This window comes from Salminus brasiliensis, chromosome 7 (assembly GCF_030463535.1).
Source record: "Salminus brasiliensis chromosome 7, fSalBra1.hap2, whole genome shotgun sequence".
In the NCBI taxonomy this organism is placed as follows: domain Eukaryota; kingdom Metazoa; phylum Chordata; class Actinopteri; order Characiformes; family Bryconidae; genus Salminus; species Salminus brasiliensis.
Window position 1 is genome coordinate 10,553,848 of NC_132884.1, and position 21,827 is coordinate 10,575,674.

A 21,827-nucleotide genomic window follows, 5' to 3' on the forward strand; every position below is an offset into this window, starting at 1 on the left:
CAGACCATGTCAAAATAAGTCACACAATACAAACTCAGCAGTAAAACAAAATACCTTTAAACTGAAAGCTAAAATTACTCTCACATTTATCTCCCTTTTTTCTTTTTTGCTGAACCGAAACATTATTCAATCCATGACTCAAAAACCGCAATCCAGTCCAAGCTGTGAGTTTTGTGATTAGTTACACTGTTGCAAATTGTTGCATGACAATCCCAGCAGATCTGCAGTTATAGGAATACTATGGTAATACAAATATTTATATTTGTGCTCCACACCCCCTACTAGCTAAGCAGCAGTAGCCAGACATGTTACCGGTGTACAGTTAGACACTGTAGCCCATCTTTTGCCAGGAATGGTTTGTCTTAGCCATGCTCTAGAAATCCGTCAATGGTCAGTTTTAACCACAGAACCCCTGGCTGGGTAAGTTTGGGAAGTGGACCACTCTCAATCTGCAGTGACACAGATGTGTAAAACCCCCAGCAATACCAACATGCTGATACACTCGTACCAACACCACACACACGTCCATGCCACTACTGAGTCACAACGTGTTTCTAATGAAGTAGCCAGTGACTAGACGTGCAAATTAGATGAATAGCCAGTGGGTAAAAGAACAAAGAAGATGATGTAATGATACAGTGAGAGTACATAGTAGTACATAGTGTTTCTAATAAAGTGGCCAGTGAGTGGAAGAACAAAGTAGGTGTTTCTAATAAAGTGGCCAGTGAGTGGAAACACAAAGTAGGTGTTTTAAATAAAGTGGCCAGAAAGTGGAAGAACAAAGTAGTTCTAAAGTCAGTCTGCAATTACATGTTTATTTAAGCTACTCCTAAATAAGTAAATTTAAGCTACTTTTGTATCTTTGTTGGAATATACCTTCAACCTCATTCTTCAGCTTCACAGTAAATAATATTTTCAACCCTCTTGAATCGTAGCTTCTTTTGCTTAACCTATTTACCTGGACAGTGTCTGACAAACTGTGCAGAACCACAGCATGTAATCCTCCCCTATAGAATGAACCTAAAGCTAGAACTAATGAAGTAGCCAGTAAATGGCAGTACAGGGTAGGCGTTTCTGATTAAGTAGCCGGTGACACATGCAGACTGCATTCATACAGCTCTCGCCCCAGTGATGTCAGCGCGTCCTGAGCACTGATAGGACCCAGCAGCAGCACCCCCCACCCCCTCAACCTCCACCCAGCCCACCCCGTCACCCCCCGTTTCACTTTCCCTCCACCTTCTCCCCCCGTACAGTTCCCCCGCTTTCACCTGTTCCGCGTGCGCGTTCCGTTCCTCAGCGTGTACCTGTGAGGACCTTCTGTCTGTCTGTCTCCTTCGAGGATGATCTCGCGCGCGAGCTGCTGCGCCCTGCTGCCGTTAGTGCTGCTGCTGCTGCCGCTGCTCGCGCCGGCCGCTCGCGCCGAGCCGGCGTTCCGCTGCCCGAGCTGCAGCGCTGAGCGCCAGGCGGCGTGCCCCGCGCTCGCAGAGCCCTGCGCAGAGATGGTGCGCGAGCCGGGCTGCGGCTGCTGCCCCGTGTGCGCGCGGCAGCAGGGCGAGCCTTGCGGGGTGTACACGCCGCGCTGCTCCAGCGGACTGCGCTGCTACCCGCGGCCAGACTCGGAGCTGCCGCTCGAGCAGCTCGTGCAGGGACGCGGGCGGTGCGCGCGCAAGGTGGACGCAGAGCCCGCAGGGAGCGCCGAGCTGAGCGGTAAGTAGGGAGGAAAAGAGAGCGTGCGTGCTAAGGGACGGCGTGTTGTATGGAAATAAGTTTTGTGTGAGATAATGAGGGACGATATGTAAATCATGGGACAGTGTCATAATAACGCTTTGTAATACCGCATAACACACTGTGCCATTGGTCTCATGGTGGGACACCATTAGCAGCACGTTTAGCACATTTCCCCATATTGTCATCATATCACGCGTCCAGGGACAGGGTATTCTATCATAGGGGAGTGAGTTATAATACCATATTAATTCGGTATAATCTGTCTTATATCACTTCACCCGTTGTGCAATGTGGTATCAAGGGACATCCTTATTACCACTTAGCATACACTGCCTTCATAGCACACTCGTATTGAAATACATCACAGTGCACCATACTATGTGTCAAGGCACAGTGTGTTAGGAAGTAAAGAGACTTATTATATGTAACTGGGGAGTGTGGTATGACTTATAATAACACATTATCGTTGTACAATATGTCTTATACTAACAGCACATTGTGCCATGTGCTATCAAGGGACACCCTCATTACCTTATTGCACTCTCCCGTATTATAAAACATAATGTACCATTATACTATATGTCAAGCCACACTAAAGGCATATGGTATGATGTTAATGTGATGTAGTATTTCTTATACCAATACCACATTACACTTTGTGCCATGCAGTATCAAGGGACATCTCTATTACCACTTAGCACACTGTCGCCAAGTAGCACATTCTCCCATATTACAATACACCACAATGTACCACGATACCATGTTGTGAGACACAGAATGCTGTATGGTAGTAAGTAGCAAGTAACACAATAGGTATTGAGTCATAATCCATAATGATGTGTTATTATCATCTTGCAATAATGTGGTAGAGGGTACCAACAAGAGACAATGTGATAAATGGCAGTATGGGACAGTTATATTGTAACATGGGACCATGTGCTAACGTGTTACATGGCCATAAGAGCCAGTGTCCTATATGCAAACAATGTATTATATGATATGTGATGCATGAGATTGTTTTATCCCACTAAAGTTGTTATATAATATCCTACTAAAATAAACTGCATCCATACAGTATCTACTTGAATACACTAGTGAGTGTCAACCTAAACTACAGTGAACAAGAGTTTATTAGACTGTTCCTTGTTATCTTGTGTACCGTAATGCCCAAATGTGCTCTGCTCATGCTCATACTTGGCTTTGTGTTGGCATCAGTAATGTGTGTTGTCAGTATGCTTATGATCACTCCTGACATTGGCAGACAATAGCCCTCACAGCAAACCATATTAGACTGGAATTGTTTCTCCTTGTAGAATTATTTATTGCTTATTAAAAGTTTGCAGATTGTCTGTCTGAGTGTCTGATAACCCCAAAGCCCTCTGTTACAGTTGGGAAAGAATGACAATGTCAACAGCACAGGTTTCAGTTAAGGTACCACTGATAAGCTGAGCATTGATTTTAACCTACATGCTCCCTGCCGTTTTCATGCAAAGCATGTTCACCAGCCTTGACACCTTAAAGGCAGAGCTTGTGTTTGATGCTTTGCCAGAAATGTATGCACCCTGTCAGTAAGGCTTACTGTGAGTTGTCTTTAAAATCACTTCAGTGCTGTTTTGTTTTTTTGTTGTTTTTTTGGCAATGCTCGGCTCTCATGTATTTCTAGAGGCAAACAAGGAGGATTATTGGAATGTGCCCATGATTAGCAAAATGGACTGTGCACTCTGACCCTGTCTCGCTGTAAATTTTTCACAGCTCTTGTCCAAGGATGGGCCTGAGCACGTTTGGAGAGGAATCCCTAGCGAAGGCTCTTCAGCTCCTGTTGAGTGGAGGGCATGTTAGAGAGAGAAAGGCAGGAAAATCCATACTTCCCGCGAGTGACAGACCGGGCAGGCTTTGGGCCAAACTGCTTGCTTTAAACAGTGTCCCAGTAATAAAACCCATTTTTTTGTCACACCGTCGTTAATGCGTTGTGAGCTTTTTGTCTCATTACGTGTTAAACGTGCTTCAGGCCTGGGTTCAGCCCACGGTTCCAAATAGAAGTGACATATTGTGCCTTGTTTTCACTGTACTCCCCCCCCCCCCAATGCCTTGTTTGCCCATCAAATTAAGCCCTTAACTTTAACTTTCCTACCACCCAGGGTTGTGGCAGTAGCTAGTTCTCTTCGGATGTCATGCATGTACTTTAATAGTAAAATAAAGGCTCCTAAATGGTTCTTAGATTGGATGTATGGTTTCGGGTAGTAGTGGAGTTCCCCTTTTGATATATGGGTTTAAGTGAGCAAGCCTGCATTAGGTTCACACTATAGAAATTGGACAAAGCCCACAGTAAACTAGTATGTGAAGCTGTAAATGTAAGCAGTTATTTTACAGCTATCATTTAATACGAACTGTGTGTAAAGCATGTTTTAGTCAAAATATTTATACATTCATTGTACTGTTCCTTAATCTGATTCCCTCTTAGATAAATGGACAATTGTCAGATTACTCTGCTGCGAATTGCTCATTTGTTCTTCTGCTAGTTTCTAGCCCCTTTTAATTTGGCTGATATAATGTATACGTGCCTGTAAAGGTAAATGCTAGTTATCTACAGTATTATTAGGTTATGACTACATGTCAGATGTGTTTTTACTGCCACCTAAAAATTCAAGGGCCGCCATTTAGCCTATGGGAGTCTAATCTTATCCTCAAAGGGCCAGTGTGGCTGTATGCTTTCATTCCAGCCTAGCACAGGCACATGTGGCTAGTTGCTTGAAGATTTATCAATTGATTAAACAAGTAGATTCAGGTGTACTACTGATCATTTACAGTGAAAATTTGCAGCCACACCGGCTTTTTTGGACATACAAATTATAACAGTCAGTGTTCCCTTTAAAGAACTGCTGAAACTATTATTAAACCAAAAGTACTAAATCTATGACCTCTATATCATTCCTAAGAATTGTGATGTTCAGTCACAATTTGCAAAGTGACTGAACATCTCTACTGCAGTCTCAAGAATACAGGTTCTTCCCAAAAAGAACCTGTATTCTTGAGACTGCAGTAGAGATGTTCAGTCACTTTGCAAATTGTTCCGTCACTCACTCATTAAATTGTGCATTCTCCTACACCTATGTCTGGAAGAAAGAGTGTAGCATGCTGCGGTGAAAAATTAAGGACAGGGTAACGGATGATGTTACTTGATGATGTCCTTTGCTCTATTTTTGCAACACACAGCCTTGTTCTGCTTGTGTTTTCTTTATGATGGTGCATGAAATTAGGGAGTTTTCTTATATGTCCATGTAATGCACTTGTGTGTTAAATGACACAGTTTAGTTGGTCGATTGTCAGAGGAGCCAAACTCTGATTTTGCAAAAAAAAAAAAAAGCCTCATTGTGTGGAACAAAGGGGGAAATGGAGACAGAAATGCTGATGTCTCATCTTCACCTAGTGGGAAACTGAGGGTGATGCCGTCCTCTTTTGCTCTGGATAAAAAAAAAGACCTTTCAAAAAAAGCTCTTAGGCCATGCAAAGCCTCACGCCACCTGGCAGAGAAGCTCGAAAATAAACGGCCCGCTTATGAGCTATACGTACAGTGCTGAAGGGAAACGGTGCCCGCCGGACCGAAATAGACCAAAAATAATCCCCCTGCTTTCTGCAAGAGCGGGTACGACTGCCATCCCCCCGGGGCGGCTCGGCAACTCGGATGCCAAGAATCTTACCATGTCGGGCTCCAGAATAAACTCTAGAGCTCCCTGCAGCAGCTTGGAGATAACACAAACAATGTCAGAAATGTTATTGAGCTGAGTGAGGCTGGGGGTGGGGAAGGAGGGGGGTAGAGCATCAGGGGGGTGGGGGGTTAGTAGGCGATGGTCTTAGAAGCTCAATGGAATTTGCGGAGGTGCTCTTTTTTTTTTCTTGCGTGATCCCTTCACACAGGGATTTTCAGGGCCAGGCTTGAGACGTGAAGATGAGCATGTTCCACCGGTAAAGGAAAGAAGAGTGTTTTGGCGTAGGGTCTCATCCTGCTTTCTGAAAGCTCAGACTTTAATCTTGATATAACATCTGTTGTTTAGTTGAACTCCAAAAGACTCCAAGCGCTACATAGAGGTGCATGTTCCTTGCATGGTCGGAAAGAGCGTAGTGAGGACAACTGCAAGCTCTGACAAATGGTTAATTATTAGTACAATGAGACAAATTAGAAAACAGTTTATACAACAAGACAGTGTATACAACAAGAATGAGAGAAATATTGAGAAATTAAAATGTAAAATTCTGTTTACTTGTGTGTCAAATATTTGTGTGGAGATGTGTTAAGATTTTAAATACATTATTTGTCAAAAAGATATCATTGCTGTAAACAGCATTTTCTAAACTTTTTTTTTCTCATTTTCTTTTACTTGCTCCTAATCCATATGTGAGTGCTCATAAACATCAAGCATTGTGGATTTTGAGAAGTGTTTAGGATCATTACCTTGTTGTGGAAACTATACTTTTTCCATCTTCAGCTTTTTACAGATGATGTGATGTTTCTTTCCAGGATTTGCTGGTCTATTCTTCCCTCCTACCAACACAAGCTGCAAAACAATGCATGATTGATCCACCCACTAGTTGGAGAAAGGTTCTCCAAATATACCTTTACTCACTGATATTTTCACATCATCAGTCCACTGGACTAGTTTCCAAAATACAACAGGCTTGTTTAGATGTTCCTTTGAAAACATCTAATGCTGAATTTTGTGGCTATAGAAAAGTTTTTTTTTCTGATGACTCTTCCAAGATGGTCATATTTTTGCAGGTTTTGCTGCACAGTAGAACAGTGCACCAGCACTCTGGAGTCTGAGTAAATCTTCAAGTCTTTTACAGTCAGAAAGGCTTTAATTTGCTTTCCTAGCAATCCTACCAGCAGTTCTTTTTAGAAGGTTTCTTGGCTCAGATCTTAACTTGACCTCCACCGCTTCTTTTAACTGACTTTGTTTTATTGCATTATAACTTGGGAAAACAGCTAACTGAAAACACATTGCTATTTATATTGCTATTTCCTTCTTTGTAGGCATAAAGTAATACATTGAACTAGGCAGATACTTAGAGGAGCCTGTGGCTGCTGATTGTTGGGACGAGAGCCAAGGTCTAATGCCTTAGATAGTTTGTTAGGGCTATGGCTTGTTCAGATGATGCAAATTTTGAACCTTTAGGACTTCTTATCCTTACAATCAGCAGCCATGGGCTCATCTAAGTATCTGTAAACGTAAGTTATCTGAGAGCTCAAATCTCTTGTTGTACCCAAACTTTTGCATGGTGTCCCTGTCCTTTGTTTCACTCTAAGAAAAATTATTGCATTAATTTTGTAAACATTTTGCAAAGAATAATAGAAATCAGTTCATCTTCTACTCACCTAACTATTTACACTAGCAGATGAGCCAAAACCTTTGAATGCTACTGTATATCTTATGTGATTATTAGCTTACTGTGCTAAAGAGTGCCTTCATTTGGAATGTTGGCTGAGAAGTTTCAAACCTGTCTGATGTTGAACATTGAGAAGCAGTGAGTATATTTGTAACTGTTACCATCGAAAGTAAAGATATTTACTAAAGAACTGTTTAAATCTTATCCTATCCTATCCTATACATTAACGTACCTAATTAAAGCTACAATACATTATTTTGTAGTCGTCTTGCTTGAGGATCTCTGCTGCATCAAGAGCAGCCCTAGATGTATTCAAAGTATTCAAATGGACATTCCAAATGCTTATTTATTTAAATGCTTATTTTTCCAGTTCAGTTCAGTGAGTTCAGTGAGTAGTTGAATTTCAAATCGTCACTGTCCTGCAAATATATTTTTTGCTCTCTTACATCTCTTTTTTTCATAATGTATGTCTGGCAGCTTTTTTATATTGTATCAGCTTTTCATGAGGAATGACCCAAAATAAATGCTTCAAAATAACTTGTAATAAAATATTTTTACATTGGCTTCCATTGACAGCTATGAAGTTTTTTTCTACTTGTGTAAAGAAAATTTTGGAGATGAGGGGTTTTGTCTGACAGTGAGAAAATATTATTTGGATAATATTGATTTTTTTTTTTTTGGTGTTTCAACATTTGGATCAGTGTTTCCAACCGGGCATAAGAGAAGGCCCTGAGCGCCCGCCATCTCTCTTTCTTTCTCTCTTTCTTTCTCTCTTTCTTTCTCTTTCTCTCTCTCTCTCTCTCTCTCTCTCTCTCTCTGCACTTTCTCATTCACATACTACACATGCAGAACTGTACATTGCAGACTGTTCATGTTAACCTGCGATGAACTGCTCTTCTTTAGCAACGGTCTGGTCTAGATGTCCAGTGGTGTTATGTTTTCCACAGAATGCCTTTAGTCCTTGTTCATTTTTCTCCAAAGTCCCTAATTCCCATAGAAAGAACTTTCATGTTATAACCTTCATGTAAGAACAAGCCCAGAAGGCTAGTTCTCTGCAGTACATGCACTACTGCCAAGGACAACATTTCCAGTGCTCTCTTCTCCTGAATGAAGCACAGGCATCATCTTTGCCTGAATACTCAATCAGTGCTATGTGAACAGAGTAGATCTCAGGCTTGATTCTGCTGCCGGGTTGCTTGTGGCCAACGGGACAGGGATTAGATCTTTGATTTCAGACAGAGAGTAAAACAGAGAGGAAACTTTTGTTCACTGTGTCCTCTATTAAGCTATTGCCGGTTATGCCAGGGTTCCAGTGAGGAGGTTGCACAGAATGGCGCCAGATAAGCTGGTTGTGATTAAGGTTGTGGGCATGGCCCCATGTTGGAGCCCATGACTCCAACTTTTTCTGTGCAGAGCAAAGTGCAAATTCACAGGCTGTTTGTGGTGCTAGTTCTTCTTGGTGGATGCAGAGGTAATGGAAAAAAGACGTAATGAAAAGACGGACCACCTGTGGTTCTAGAGATTCTCAAACAGGTATCCATTTTTTTTTTACTGTTCCAAGGCCTGGTGTACAGCCTTGGACAACTTTGTATCCCTTGTATGTGTATTATTTTTTTCAGAAGTCAAGTGCCTATGTAATCTTCAAGGCACAGTGAAATGATTATTCCTGAATTGGAAAGTGACATAGGAACTCATGCAGGTTATCTGATAAACAAGCACTTCTGAGAGCAAACAAAAAGACATGGACAGTCAGACTAAACATTTACATGTCAAGTTATCACAAGCTGCTAATATCCTAAAGCCATCTGTAACTGACATGTGACCGAAGTCTGGCTGAATCATTTATCAGCAAAATATCAGCGTTCAAATATTTTCCAAGGCCTGTAGTTAGGCATCTCAGCACTAGAGCAATGGCCTAGGATTGCACTCCCCCTCGTTCATTCGCACAGTGAAAGCTGATCTGAGATCAGAAACTTGCTCCAAAAGCTAAAATACACGTGATAATTAGAACAATATGATGTGGTTTCTATGTACAACACAAAACCATGACTCTGCGGTTAAAAGGTAAGCATGGTGGTGGGGGGGGGGGGGGGGGGGGTTGAGGAATACAACAATAGCAGATTACACAACCAGAAGGACAAAAAAAGCAAAAAAAAAAAAGTATGTTAAGTATTCTGATACTGCAAAGTCAACCAGACACAAAGGCGTTCAGCAGTGCCTGAATGGGCTGGGACATGGTGTGCAGACCTGGTTCCCTGTTGCCCCTTTCACTGGACTCCCTCTTTTGTGCCTAGACACCCTCCTTCTCAGGTTTCTCCCTGGGGAGGCAGGAATGCGTCACCCCTGGAGTGGAAAAGAGATTATGTAATAGAGGCAAAACAAAAAGCTCTGTGGCCTGTCTCTCGCGCACACCTGATTTCATTTGACTTCTGTAGGACCTGCTGGGATGCTGGCTTCAAAGAGAACACCCCACCCCGATGCCTCTTTAAGGAGGCTAGACCAAAGCAATCTAAGGGCTGAACCATTTAAAAATGTGTAATGGAATGAAGAGCAGGGTTTTTTTCATACTTACCTACAGCACAGTGCTAAGCTTGAGATCAGTTCCTAAATCACTTGATGGTGATGTGCATGAGACAAATGTAAATGCATTACGTGCACTGTTTAAGGACGGTGTTCATCAAAGATAATTCAAGATGGTCTAGTTAGGGAAACAGTAGTTAAAGGATTAGCCATTTTCTTGCATTAAAGCAGTCATTATTAAAGGCCTATCATGCACATTTTGCTAGAACATCTGATTAGAACATTGTTCCAAGATTGTGGGAACACGAATAGGCCCTCCACTACCACTGGAGGCCATGTCTTGTTTAAACAGTGCATGATTTGGCCAAAAAAACGAATTTCCCCTTTTCCTCCTACTGCTATGAAGTCTCAGACATTTGGAATATGTCAGACATTCTAGATTATGCTTTGTAAACCTAGCATGTTTGAGTTTAATGCAAAATAATAAAATAATTGACTGTCTTTAGCCAAGATTAAGAAAGCAAAAGAGCTATTTTGTCCTCATTATTTCTGGTGCAGTTTTATTTATTTAATGTTATAATTTACTCTCTGGTCTTTTATAGATGATTTGTCTTAAGCACTGTTCAGATGGGATTAGCTTTCCATATGTAGGTAGTTTAATGTAGTTCTTACTGGGGTTTCTGTGATTCTGTGAGTCCCATCTGCATCTGCTGTGTCAGTCATTTTTATGGGCCGTGTGCTCCCACATTAGTAAAGTTTATAGTAAGCCTTTACTGCTGTAAAACAAGTAATAGAAATAACCCCAGAATGAATTGCAAATGTCAGTAAATACTCCAATATATCCTATGAACATTTTCTTAAGTATGGAGGCAAAGAAGCATTTACTTGTAGTTCATCGCCATTTAAAACAAACCCTATCCTAATAGTGTTTCATATTAATAGGCTTTTGGATATTGCTTGTTAATTGATTTCAGTTACACTGTGTACAGGTGACAGAAACAATTGTTTTTGGGAATATGTGGCTTTAGTCAGGTGTTGAAGTCATTAGTGGCAAATCATGACTATTAGAGCAAAGCATTCAGCCTTTAAGCCATAGATGTGAAGACTTTGTAATACATTATACAATTTACACATGCTCATTTTCCTGGCTGTTTTATAGTGTTAACTAACCAAATATATTTACCTTAAATTGGCAGTTTAACAGCAACCATTTTTCTACCTGTTTTTTTTTAACAACTGTTTGAATCTGAACATTTGTCTATTGATTTTACTGTCACTAATTATGTCAGTAATTAATTTAATAGAACTCTGAAGTTCATTATTTTGTAATGTAGGTCATTCCCATATTAGAATTTTAAAAGCAAAAAGAATAGCATTTTCCAAATTACATCTGTGTTGATATTGTGTCCGACTAAAACTGCGCAAATCATGTCTTGTATTAATGACCTTTCGAATTAGAATTGTCTGAGAAAGACGTGCAGGCAGCAAGAGGACCTTTAGCCTAGCTTCTGGAATTGACAGTTTTTCTGACGTTTTGTGATTTTAACCCTTTTGTAAACCACAGCTTTACAGTGAAATTAGCATATTACAATACTTGCAGCATCTAAATGCAGCCAGTATTGTGATCCTAGCCAATAAAAATGAACTAAAGACATAAATTCATAATGGACAAGATTATGTTTTTTTTTTTTTCATAAAAGTCAAAGTTTCGGAGAACTTATGAGATTTTGAACTTACAGCCTCCATCAGTAGTGATATATTTGTTGCAGAATCTTTCATGCCAAATGATAGACAGAAGCAGAGCAGACATGCATTCTTTACTTCATTTTACATCAGGGCATAACCACGGATAAGGAATTTACTGTAATGCCCATGAAAAGCAATAACTGCACCCCTTCTCTGAAAGGAGCGGTTTTAAAAACAATGAAGCTCCGAGAGGCAGATAAAAAGGAAAGACAGTCAGGAGAGAGATATTCAATTGGGAGAGATAGTCTCAAATCCCATCTATGAGCAGCCGCAGATTCATAAATGATTAAAGGCCACATCCTCTCTCTATGTAATGCAGGCCAAAAAATGGATGCAGAAGACGCCAACTTCCACAGTGTGAATAAATCAGATGGCGCTCGCGTTTCACAGGAGACCATTCTCCAAATTCTCTAAGCTCCTGAGTGTTTTTGGCTGCGGTGCACTAATGTAGGTGAACGAGTGCTAAATACACATAGACGAAGTTGTGTTGAGCCTTTTCAATAATAGCTCTTTTCCCTCTTACCTGCTTCCCTTTAAAACAAAGCCCCTGAGCCCCTATCTGACCCCAGCATCCTTCCCCTGCGTGTTTTCACTGCCGGTAAATCTCTCAGCACATGGCTGGCCCTCCATCTCGTAGGAGAATGGGAGGAAAGCGTTTGTGCTGCAGTGGTATGCATGTGCTAGATCTGAGTTTCTCTATGTGGGTCTACAAACAAACTTTTACCCCTTGCCCCCATTTTTCTGCCCCCCCCAGCCCCCCGTCCTCTGCTCTTGTGTAACGCAGAAATAACCTTGTGCCCGCCAACTCTGCGCCTGCTGTGGACCGGTCCTGTTTTTTCCTCCATAACGTTCATTATGGGTCAACAGCTCCAGCCAGCCGCTGTTTGTGTGCATGGTCCAGCCACACCAAGCAGGAGGTGGAACAGGGACAGGCCCGCATGTGTGTCTGTTTAATGGAAGCCTCAGACCCATGATTCTGACATGGTCTTCTTGGACAGCTCACAAAGCTCACAAAAAGTATTTCATTTCATAAGCTTTTGCTTGCTGTATGTTGTAACTCGTAATTTCCTGAGTCAATATATGGCTTCTAAAAGTTGCTCCTTTGGAATCTCCAAGCAGGCGAGGTGCAGGAGCATCTGGAAGCGGGCCAGACTGAGGTGCCTCCGATAAGGAAGCCCACAAAGGACAGCCTGTGGATTGGGCCTAAGGAGAGCGCTGTCATTCATCACCGTCACCAGATGAAGACTAAAATGAAGTATAAAGGGGATGAGCCCAAAGCGCCACGTGCCAAGCCGGTAAGTGATTACGAATGAGGATCATTGATCGTGTCCAAACATTTTCAGGATGACAAAGCTTAGAGCCAACAGCTGGTTATTTCAAGCCACTGAACCAAATTCAAATTGCCAACAAAATAAAGGAAAAAAACAACATGGACTGAGAAAGTAATGTTTGCAGACCTCATAAGCTACTGGCTCTTTATTTGTCTTTATACTTTATAGAAACAGGGTATGCTGCAATAACATCTTTGAAGTCTGTTGGTAAGCTTTGTCGACCATTAGTTTCAAAAAGTAGGTGGGTAGGACATTCACATATTTCTCAACCACTATTGTGTTTTTTTGGCCTTGTTCTTGGGATATTTGTCCAGCTAAAAGTTTTAATGGTTTTAAAAGGTTGCCTTGCAGTATCTTCCTGGAACAGATCACTGCCATCAGAAAAAAAACATAGGATAAAGGTGCCCCCCCCCCTTATCTACCAGCGAAATACCCCCCACAGCACAACAAAGCTACTGGACTTATCAGGCCTGTAGTGTTCTCCTGAGGTATGCAGAGAAACAGCTGCTCTTGTGTTTTTCCTTATATATCATACTAATGCAAGAGCATCAGTCATTGAATGTGTTCTTCCAACCACAGTTTCCAACCCCAGTTACTGATGTCTTTCCCATAGATCTAAATACAGATGTCACTTTAGTCACTGCTCCTGTTGAAACACTAACCAATGAAACACACTTTGTGACCGAAGCTCCTGGCCCAACAATATTTTTAAAAAGAGAATGGCAAGATGTTAATTGATGTATTTTATCAGACAGTACACCGGTCTAAAAGCCTCCGCACTTTTTATATTTCTCTACTTGTTCATGGTTTTTCGTTTAATTTGTCTCCCAACTGTATGCACACTATTAAAATCATGGATAGATGTATTCAAATTCAAGCTTGATTTTAAGTTTCATTTTAGTATTTGGTTTAGTCTTAATGTAATTTGTAATTGAAAGTCCATTTTATTGCCATGGATTTTGTGGACCAGTAGATTAATCTGTTGGATGGTGACTAAGCTCCTATACAACACTGACATCTAGTGGCGGCATTGGCATAACGGACGTATTACGTGACCTGTAGCATCAATTTTTAGATTTTAAACGTGAGCTACAAACTCTAAATATTTCACTACAAAATATCCAACATCATGTAGCTGTTAAGCTTGTAAAAAATATTTCATATAATATTTCATATTTGGCAAAATAAGGCGGTCAGTACAATTCCACACACTGAATTTCACTGCAGTGACCTGTTCAAGCAGAGAAGTACATTGCCAGAAACTGTAAGTTCACCCTTTTAAAATGCATTCTTTAAGGGTTCTGTACTAAAGTTTCTACAATAGAAACATGATATTATCTAAGAACACGTTGAATGCTAAAATTTATCTTTTCATGGTCAAGTGGTTCTTAAGATCGGGGATTTCATTTGGTAGATGGTTCTATATATAACCTTTTAAATATCCTTTGGTCCTATATAGCCACGTTTGTTTGTACTTGCCACCCTGTAAACAGCTAGAACATTAGATGTAAAAAATGTCTGCTTAAAAGTATTTTTTTAATTAAATTTGCTTTTTCAAAGTTCTCCTTAAATATATGAGTTGTTGAGATGTAAACAAAGTTAATTAGAAAAGGCTGATGCAGACAACTGGATTTTCTTTACAGCAGTGACGGTAAGAAACAAGGGCTGCAATTTGTGGTAGCTTTTAGAAACATTAAACAATTAAGACACCTGATTTTTATCATCACCACTGGGAGCAATTCTGTTTTGGTTTCTCTGCAGTGTCCTATTTCACATCAAATCACTATAAGTGATTTTGTTTAACCATTGAATACAGAATTAATTGTTTACCTTGAATGAAACTCTGTTAGTCATCATGCTAAGTGTCCTTTTGGTCTGAACATCATTAGTTTTTAATGTTGGTAATCTAAAATAAATAATTGGACAGTCACATCTTGCAGGCCAAATATTTTAGATCCATTAGATGGAATCTGTTAAGAAAGGCTGTGACTGTCTTGGGACAGAAATGTATCAAAGTCTTTCAATCACTGCACACACACACATACACACAGACAAGTCGGTACTCTAATATAAAAAGATTTGCTTAAATGAGACACTCTTTTACCTTTTACTAAAACTCCAGTCTCAACCATGTTCTCATGCTCTCATGGTCGTGGCTTATTATGAATTTATGAATTGAATGGATTTGTGGTGGGATATACTAAATATCAGGAGGAAACTGTTGCAAGCCTGTCATTTTGCTCTTTACTTGAAACAGCATGACAATATTGGACTTTTGGAATATTTAGCATTCCGAATGTCACACATGCTTGGAGCAATCAGTACCACAAATATATCCCTTCCATGGAAAACAGGAAATAACAGGCCAAATTATATACCTCTGTGCCTTAAATGTAAGTATATGGTCTGCCTAGTTTTGTGGTAGAGATCAGTACTCTTCTCCAAATAATTTGCAGCCCATGAAAAATTCAGTAATTCAAAACAACTGTTCTGCTTTAACATGAGGCAAAAAATAGGCTTTAATTATTTTGGTTTATCTAATCCATCCACTTATTACTCTTCCCACAACATAAAGTGAATCCATAAAATGCAAGAATTTTCTGTTCTACCTTAAAAAGTTACCGAATGCACCAGAACTGCAGTGCTCATACTAAAAATAAACTTCCTCTGGGTACACCGTTACAGGAAGCCAGCCTCTTACTTTTGAGAGTTAAAAGCTATTCTTATGTCATTTTAAAAAAAGTTGCAGGTGTGAAGGAAGGGGTTCTTGATTCAACTTTTACTTAAAGGTTATGGAGATAAAAAATATACTTGAGTGAATTTATAATAGCAAAAGTAATAATAAAGTTGCGATCATTGTTTTTATGTCATCAAGAAAACTATAGCATTTACATATATCCACCAACATTTCAGTCTGGACTGCTTTTGGATAATTCGCAATACAGGACAGACAATCAGAGTTGAGGTATTTACATTTATCAGTTACAATAAATGAACCTTTTGTGATGCGTGATGTGGTGGTGGCTTCGATATATACAGTGGGGAAAAAAAGTATTTAGTCAGTCACCAATTGTGCAAGTTCTCCCACTTAAAAAGATGAGAGAGGCCTGTAATTGACATCATAGGTATCCCTCATCTATGAGAGACAAAATGAGAAAAAAAATTCTGAAAATCACATTGTCTGATTTTTAAAGAATTTATTTGCAAATAATGGTGGAAAATAAGTATTTGGTCAATAACAAGTTCATCTCAGTACTTTGTTATATATCCTTTGTTGGCAATGACAGAGGTCAAACGTTTTCTGTAAGTCTTCACAAGGTTGGCACACACTGTTGCTGGTATGTTGGCCCATTCCTCCATGCAGATCTCCTCTAGAGCAGTGATGTTTTGGGGCTGTCGGCGGGCAACATAGACTTTCAACTCTTTCCAAAGGTTTTCTATGAGGTTGAGATCTGGAGACTGGCTAGGCCACTCCAGGACCTTGAAATGCTTCTTACGAAGCCACTCCTTTGTTGCCCTGGCAGTGTGCTTGGGATCATTGTCATGCTGAAAGACCCAGCCACGTTTCATCTTCAATGCCCTTGCTGATGGAAGGAGGTTTGCACTCAAAATCTCACAATACATGGCCCCATTCATTCTTTCATGTACACGGACCAGTCGTCCTAGTCCCTTTGCAGAGAAACAGCCCCAAAGCATGATGTTGTCCACCCCCATGCTTCACAGTTGGTATGGTGTTCTTTGGATGTAATTCAGCATTCACTCTCCTCCAAACACAACGAGTTGTGTTTGTACCAAACAGTTCTACTTTGGTTTCATCTGAACATAAGACATTCTCCCAATACTCTTCCAGAATATCCAAATGCTCTCTAGCAAACTTCAGACGCACCCGGATATGTACTGGCTTAAGCAGAGGAACACGTCTGGCACTGCAAGATCTGAGTCCCTGGCGGCGTAGTGTGTTACTGATGGTAGCCTTTGTAACGTTGGTCCCAGCTTTCTGCAGGTCATTCACTTGGTTCCCCCGTGTGGTTCTGGGATTTTTGCTCACCGTTCTTGTGATCATTTTTACCCCACGGGCTGAGATCTTGCATGGAGCCCCTGATCGAGGGAGATTAGCAGTGGTCTTGTAGGTCTCCCATTTTCTGATTATTGCTCCCACAGTAGATTTCTTCACACCAAGCTGCTTGCCTATTGCAGATTCAGTCTTCCCAGCCTGGTGCAGGTCTACAATTTTGTTTCTGGTGTCCTTCGACAGCTTTTTGGTCTTCACCATAGTGGAGTTTGGAGTGTGACTGTTTGAGGTTGTGGGCAGGTGTCTTTTATACTGTTAACGAGTTCAAACAGGTTCCATTAATACAGGTTATGAGTGGAGGACAGAGACATTTTTTTCTCATTTTGTCTCTCATTGTTGAGGTCTACCTATGATGTCAATTACAGGCCTCTCTCATTGTTTTAAGTGGGAGAACTTGCACAATTGGTGACTGAATAAATACTTTTTTCCCCCACTGTATTAAACTCAAATAAGGATTTAAAAAGAATAAAACAATACTAGAACTTACTCCATAAATCTCAGAATTCCTTCATGTTCCCTACTCAGACAAAATCTGATCAAAATTTTATTCTTACCTGAATTAGACAGTCTCTGTACCTAAAAAACAATGGGATTCACAAAGTACACTACACTAGGCAAAAGCTGTATAAAATGGGGTTAGCTGATTCCGAAATCTGTTTACACTGTTCACTAAACACTCCAGACAACTACATACACGCTTTATGGCACTGTACACCCATCAAACATTTTTGGCAACTTATTATAAATCATCTAACTCCAAAACAGCCCGCCCATTTATCCCCATCACTCTGTCCCCTAAGTAACACATCAACAACAAACTTAACCAGGAGGAAAGCGGAACACTTTTGGTAGCACTAGCTGTCGCCAAAAAAATCTTCACAAAAAATATCAGCATTTAGTAAAAATAAAATAAACAACAACAACTCATTAACACATGAAATTATGGACAGGCCTGTTTACAACTGTTTACACCAGCTCCCAGGCAGGTTTGTACCACCCCCCCCCCTTCTTCCGCATTATCATTTATTTATTTTCTCGTTTCAAATCAAATGTACTTGTTTATTTTATTTTGGTTCTGTTGTTGTTGTTTATCTGTTAGTTTGCTTATACTATTTGTGATAGATGTCCTCTCTCTGCACAATAAATATAATAAATAAAAAAAAAAAAAAAAAAAAAAGCTAATTAAAATATGCCTTTTTTTGTGCATGCTAGAGTCAGTGTCAGCAGGAGTTGGACCAGGTGCTGGAGAGGATCTCCAAAATGCCTTTCAGAGATAACCGTGGCCCTCTAGAGGACCTCTACTCTCTGAACATACCGAACTGTGATAAGAAGGGGCAGTACAACCCCAAACAGGTACTTTCACATTGCACCGACACCATTTAGGCAAAATGATTTATTAACTACAAACACTTATGCTTATGCCTATGCTAAATAATGTTTAAGAAAAAGCAGCCAACACATTTCTGGTACAAATAAAAAAAAAAATCCAGCAAGTTTCCAGCACCAGTCATTTAAGAAGAATTTAGCTCTAATCTTTCTCATTTTTTTCAATCTTTCTTACAAACTACATAAAACATCTAGAATACTTGCATAATTTGCTTAAGCCATTGCTTATGTCACCCCATTGTTCTTATGAACTCGTTGATAAAACCTTGAACGATGAAATGATTGATGCTGTTTTGTTGTAGTGCAAGATGTCAGTAAATGGACACCGGGGTGAGTGCTGGTGTGTGAACCCTCACACAGGCAGACCTATCCCCACCTCCCCACGTGTGAGAGGAGACCCCAACTGCAGCCAGTACCTTGATACCCAAGAGGTGGAGCCCCAGCTGGGACACCAAAACTAAACCAGCCCCAAATTCCAAACAGCTAGTGTAAATCCCTACGCTGAGAGCCGAGGTCAGGGCGGACCCTGAACAGTCAGTGTTTTAACCTTTTAAAAAAGCTAACAGTATACTTTGTGTATGTGTGTGTGTGTGTGTGTGTGTGTGTGTGTGTGTGTGTGTGTGTGTGTGTGTGTATGTTTGTGCGTGTTCTTATTTTTTTGTAGAATTGGCATAGAATGCAACATAACTTAAAGCAGCATCAGTGTTGTTCAAGCTAGTGACTCTAACTGAATGAATCCCTGCATACGATGGTAGGTTACTATAGGTGGCGCAGAGAACATGATTGAAACATGCATGGAAGCTGTTTTTTTCGTTTGTTTTTTTAATCATTCCAGGTTTCAAATGTTGATTTCATGAGGCTGTAATCTCATGGTCAGCTCTCTTCTATGTCCTTTGTATGGGCTATGTGCAAATGTGGTGTTAGAATGTATAGTTCTCTGTCTTTGGTGCTATTCTTCATCTTTTAAAATGTCATAACGACTCATTCTTTACTGAAATAGCAAAGGTAAGGGTATTTACAATAGGGCTGCACAATATGGTCAAAATACATTGCAATATAGTATCTGTCATAACAGTTACCAGTAATAATAACATGACACTATTTCAGGACGTAATTTGTCATGACTTCTACTATGACATGAATGGCATGGTTTTGCCAATGTTCTGTAGAAGAGTTCAAGTGAAATGTTGCCAACCAAGATATTGTTAATATATTTTACAATATACAGATTGTGGCTTTAATTTATGGGAGAATATACAGATCATAGTGACTAGATGTTTCATATAGTATGGCCAATATAGGTAAATATATTGAGATATACTGATTAGGAGTTTTATGGAATGTAACTTTTTTAATATTACTTATATTGTGCAGCCCTACACGCAATCTTTACATAAATTATGCTGCATTTCATATACCTTGGAAGTCAGATGTCAGAGCTGGGAATGTCGCCATACCTGAGTTGACTGCATTCCAGTTAAACATTCAAATAATTGTACACATAAAAAGCAAATATTTTGACAATACATTACCTGTGTTTTATGGTGATTCTAACCAATATATAGCCCATATTTTATGTCCCAGGTTAGAATGGTTAGCGGTTAGTGGTTGGTGTGGTGCAACAGATAACACCACTACCTGCCACTGAGTTACAACACCATGTGGGAGACCAGGGTTCGATTCCCAGTCTGGGTGCCTATGCTGCGCTACACCAATAAGAGTCCTTGGGCCAAACTCCTAACACTACATCGGCCCACCTCTGTAATATGAATAACCTTGTAAACTGGACATCCCAGTTTAAATGGAATGCAGCATTAGTATTGCACATGGCTCAAAGCGACAAGGCTTTCCTGCAGTCAGTAGTACCATAGATAATTCACTGATATATAGTGCCTTACCAAAAGATTTAGATGGTGCTCTCTGATTTGATATTAAGTATATCTTTTGGGCTGCGGCATCAAATCTGAAGCTACTCCAGAAAAGTACATGTAGTAGGATACCGTATGCAAAAATATTCTAATGCCACATTACTTTTATTGTATGCTTGCGGATTTGCCCCACTATAGGTCAGATGCAAGCACAGGTCTTAAGAACTCTTTACTTTGTGTAAAGATGCTCTGTGTAGGAAATAAGCATATATACAGTGTTCGACATCCTCCCAAGTTATGGATGACCACAATTATTCACATGACACCTAGTGGTCCTATCCAAGGAGAGAAACCATAATAGATATAATGTTTTAAAAAGGTTTGTGAAGACTCCAGTTGTGTTTTACTTAAATGCACAACTTATAGAGACAGCTAGGCCTGCTCACTAACTGTTGTAGCTCTAGCTTTGTGAGGTATAGATGCACTTTCATGCTCATATTTCTTCTGCTTTTAATGTATCATTTTTCACAAGCTGTTTCAGACCCTGTGTTTTGAATGTACAAGTATACAAGAGAAACAGTGTTCAGTATTTCAAGAGCATGATATCATTGGCAATATGATATTAAAATGGTTATTAACCTTTCCATTCTTTAATTCTGTGCTTTTGTTTTTTTACCTCAGTCTCTAAGTTGATTAGCTTGCTGTGTCTGATTGGCAGGATTAAATGTAATAATTAGCTGTGCATTAATGTTGTATCACTGGTAGTGATGTAACCAAATATGAATACATTATTCAGAATGACAGTTCAGATGTTTCATATTTGTATTGCTAAATATATTGAGAGGTTAGGATTCCCACATATTTTATTATGGTTATATTGAATGTGTCATATTTTAATATTCCGTATATTGTGCAGCACAACATGCACATGTTTTTAAAGCAACAAGGCTCAAGTATCTATGCTCTACTAGATGTTCTGTGTTTAAAAATGTCTGTCCAAGCTGGCTCACTAGCTAAATACCATTAGGCAGGTGCAGGTAGAAGCAAATCTTTAAATAACAATGGAATGGAAAATTACAATTACAATGGAACACCACCTGCAAGAATTGTCACATCAACATGCCAACATGTTGTGGATTCCACGCCATGAATTGAAGCTTTTGTGAGCGTGAACAGAGGCCTTACTTGGTGTTCCGAATAATAGAAATCTGATTTTCTGAAGTACAAGATACAAGCTTAGCTTACTGTTATTTTCCTGAGTGTTCCAGTGTGCATGGTAAATGAAATTTGACCAAAACTCCTTAATAATCACTTTAATTACCTTATTTTTACCTTCTAATAAAATGTATTCTATCAAAATATTCTATTTATCAGTGGGAGCAATTTCTAAAAAGTGATTTAGGCTTCAAATATTCCCCTACTGTTTTAATACTGGGAGCATTTTCTGTTATTAAGCTTATCAAAATATCCTATCTATACTTCCGCTGGGGAAAAAAATTCCAATATGGTGTTTTATCAGAATATTATACCCACTATTTATTTAGGCAACTAGAACTTTTTTGACATTTTAGCAAAGTTTGACTTGCTGTGAATCAACATTGACATTCCATCAACATTGACAGGATGTCATGGAAAAAGTGTTGTTTTTGGTTATCTTCAATGATACTCAAAAATACACCTACTAAGGAGAATATGCCCATGTGGGGCCTGTATGGTTAGCCCAACTGAGAAACAGAAAGTTTTACCCATGGGTTCCATGTTGGCCACATATGGGCCCCCAGCAGGGTCCGTGAT

General features: G+C 39.9%; 2 protein-coding genes across 3 annotated transcripts in view; one reads left to right on the top strand and one right to left on the bottom strand.

Annotated features, from left to right (window-relative positions):
* Positions 1-1,429, bottom strand: part of stk11ip (serine/threonine kinase 11 interacting protein) — a 38,627-nt gene extending 37,198 nt beyond the window's left edge. The window contains exon 1 of the mRNA XM_072683810.1: positions 1,269-1,429. The gene's annotated coding sequence lies outside the window, so the exon portion shown is untranslated. The remainder of the gene's footprint in view (positions 1-1,268) is intronic.
* Positions 1,258-20,687, top strand: igfbp2a (insulin-like growth factor binding protein 2a). 2 transcript variants are annotated; one of them, XM_072683813.1, is made up of 4 exons: positions 1,258-1,707; positions 12,493-12,671; positions 17,992-18,132; positions 18,468-20,687. In XM_072683813.1, exons 1-4 carry the CDS (start codon positions 1,341-1,343, stop codon positions 18,624-18,626), a joined length of 846 nt encoding a protein of 281 aa, XP_072539914.1. In that variant the 5' UTR covers positions 1,258-1,340; the 3' UTR covers positions 18,627-20,687. The 2 variants fall into 2 exon arrangements, with proteins under 2 accessions (XP_072539914.1, XP_072539915.1); XM_072683814.1 differs by having other exon boundaries at positions 12,496-12,671.
* The last annotated feature ends 1,140 nt before the right edge of the window (positions 20,688-21,827 follow it).

Coding starts and splice junctions, on each gene's coding strand:
- igfbp2a (XM_072683813.1), top strand. CDS start 1,341: ATGATCTCGCGCGCGAGCTGCTGCGCCCTGCTGCCGTTAGTGCTGCTG. Junction 1,708..12,492: donor AGGGAGCGCCGAGCTGAGCG/GTAAGTAGGGAG, acceptor GGAATCTCCAAG/CAGGCGAGGTGCAGGAGCAT. Junction 18,133..18,467: donor GGCAGTACAACCCCAAACAG/GTACTTTCACAT, acceptor GTTTTGTTGTAG/TGCAAGATGTCAGTAAATGG.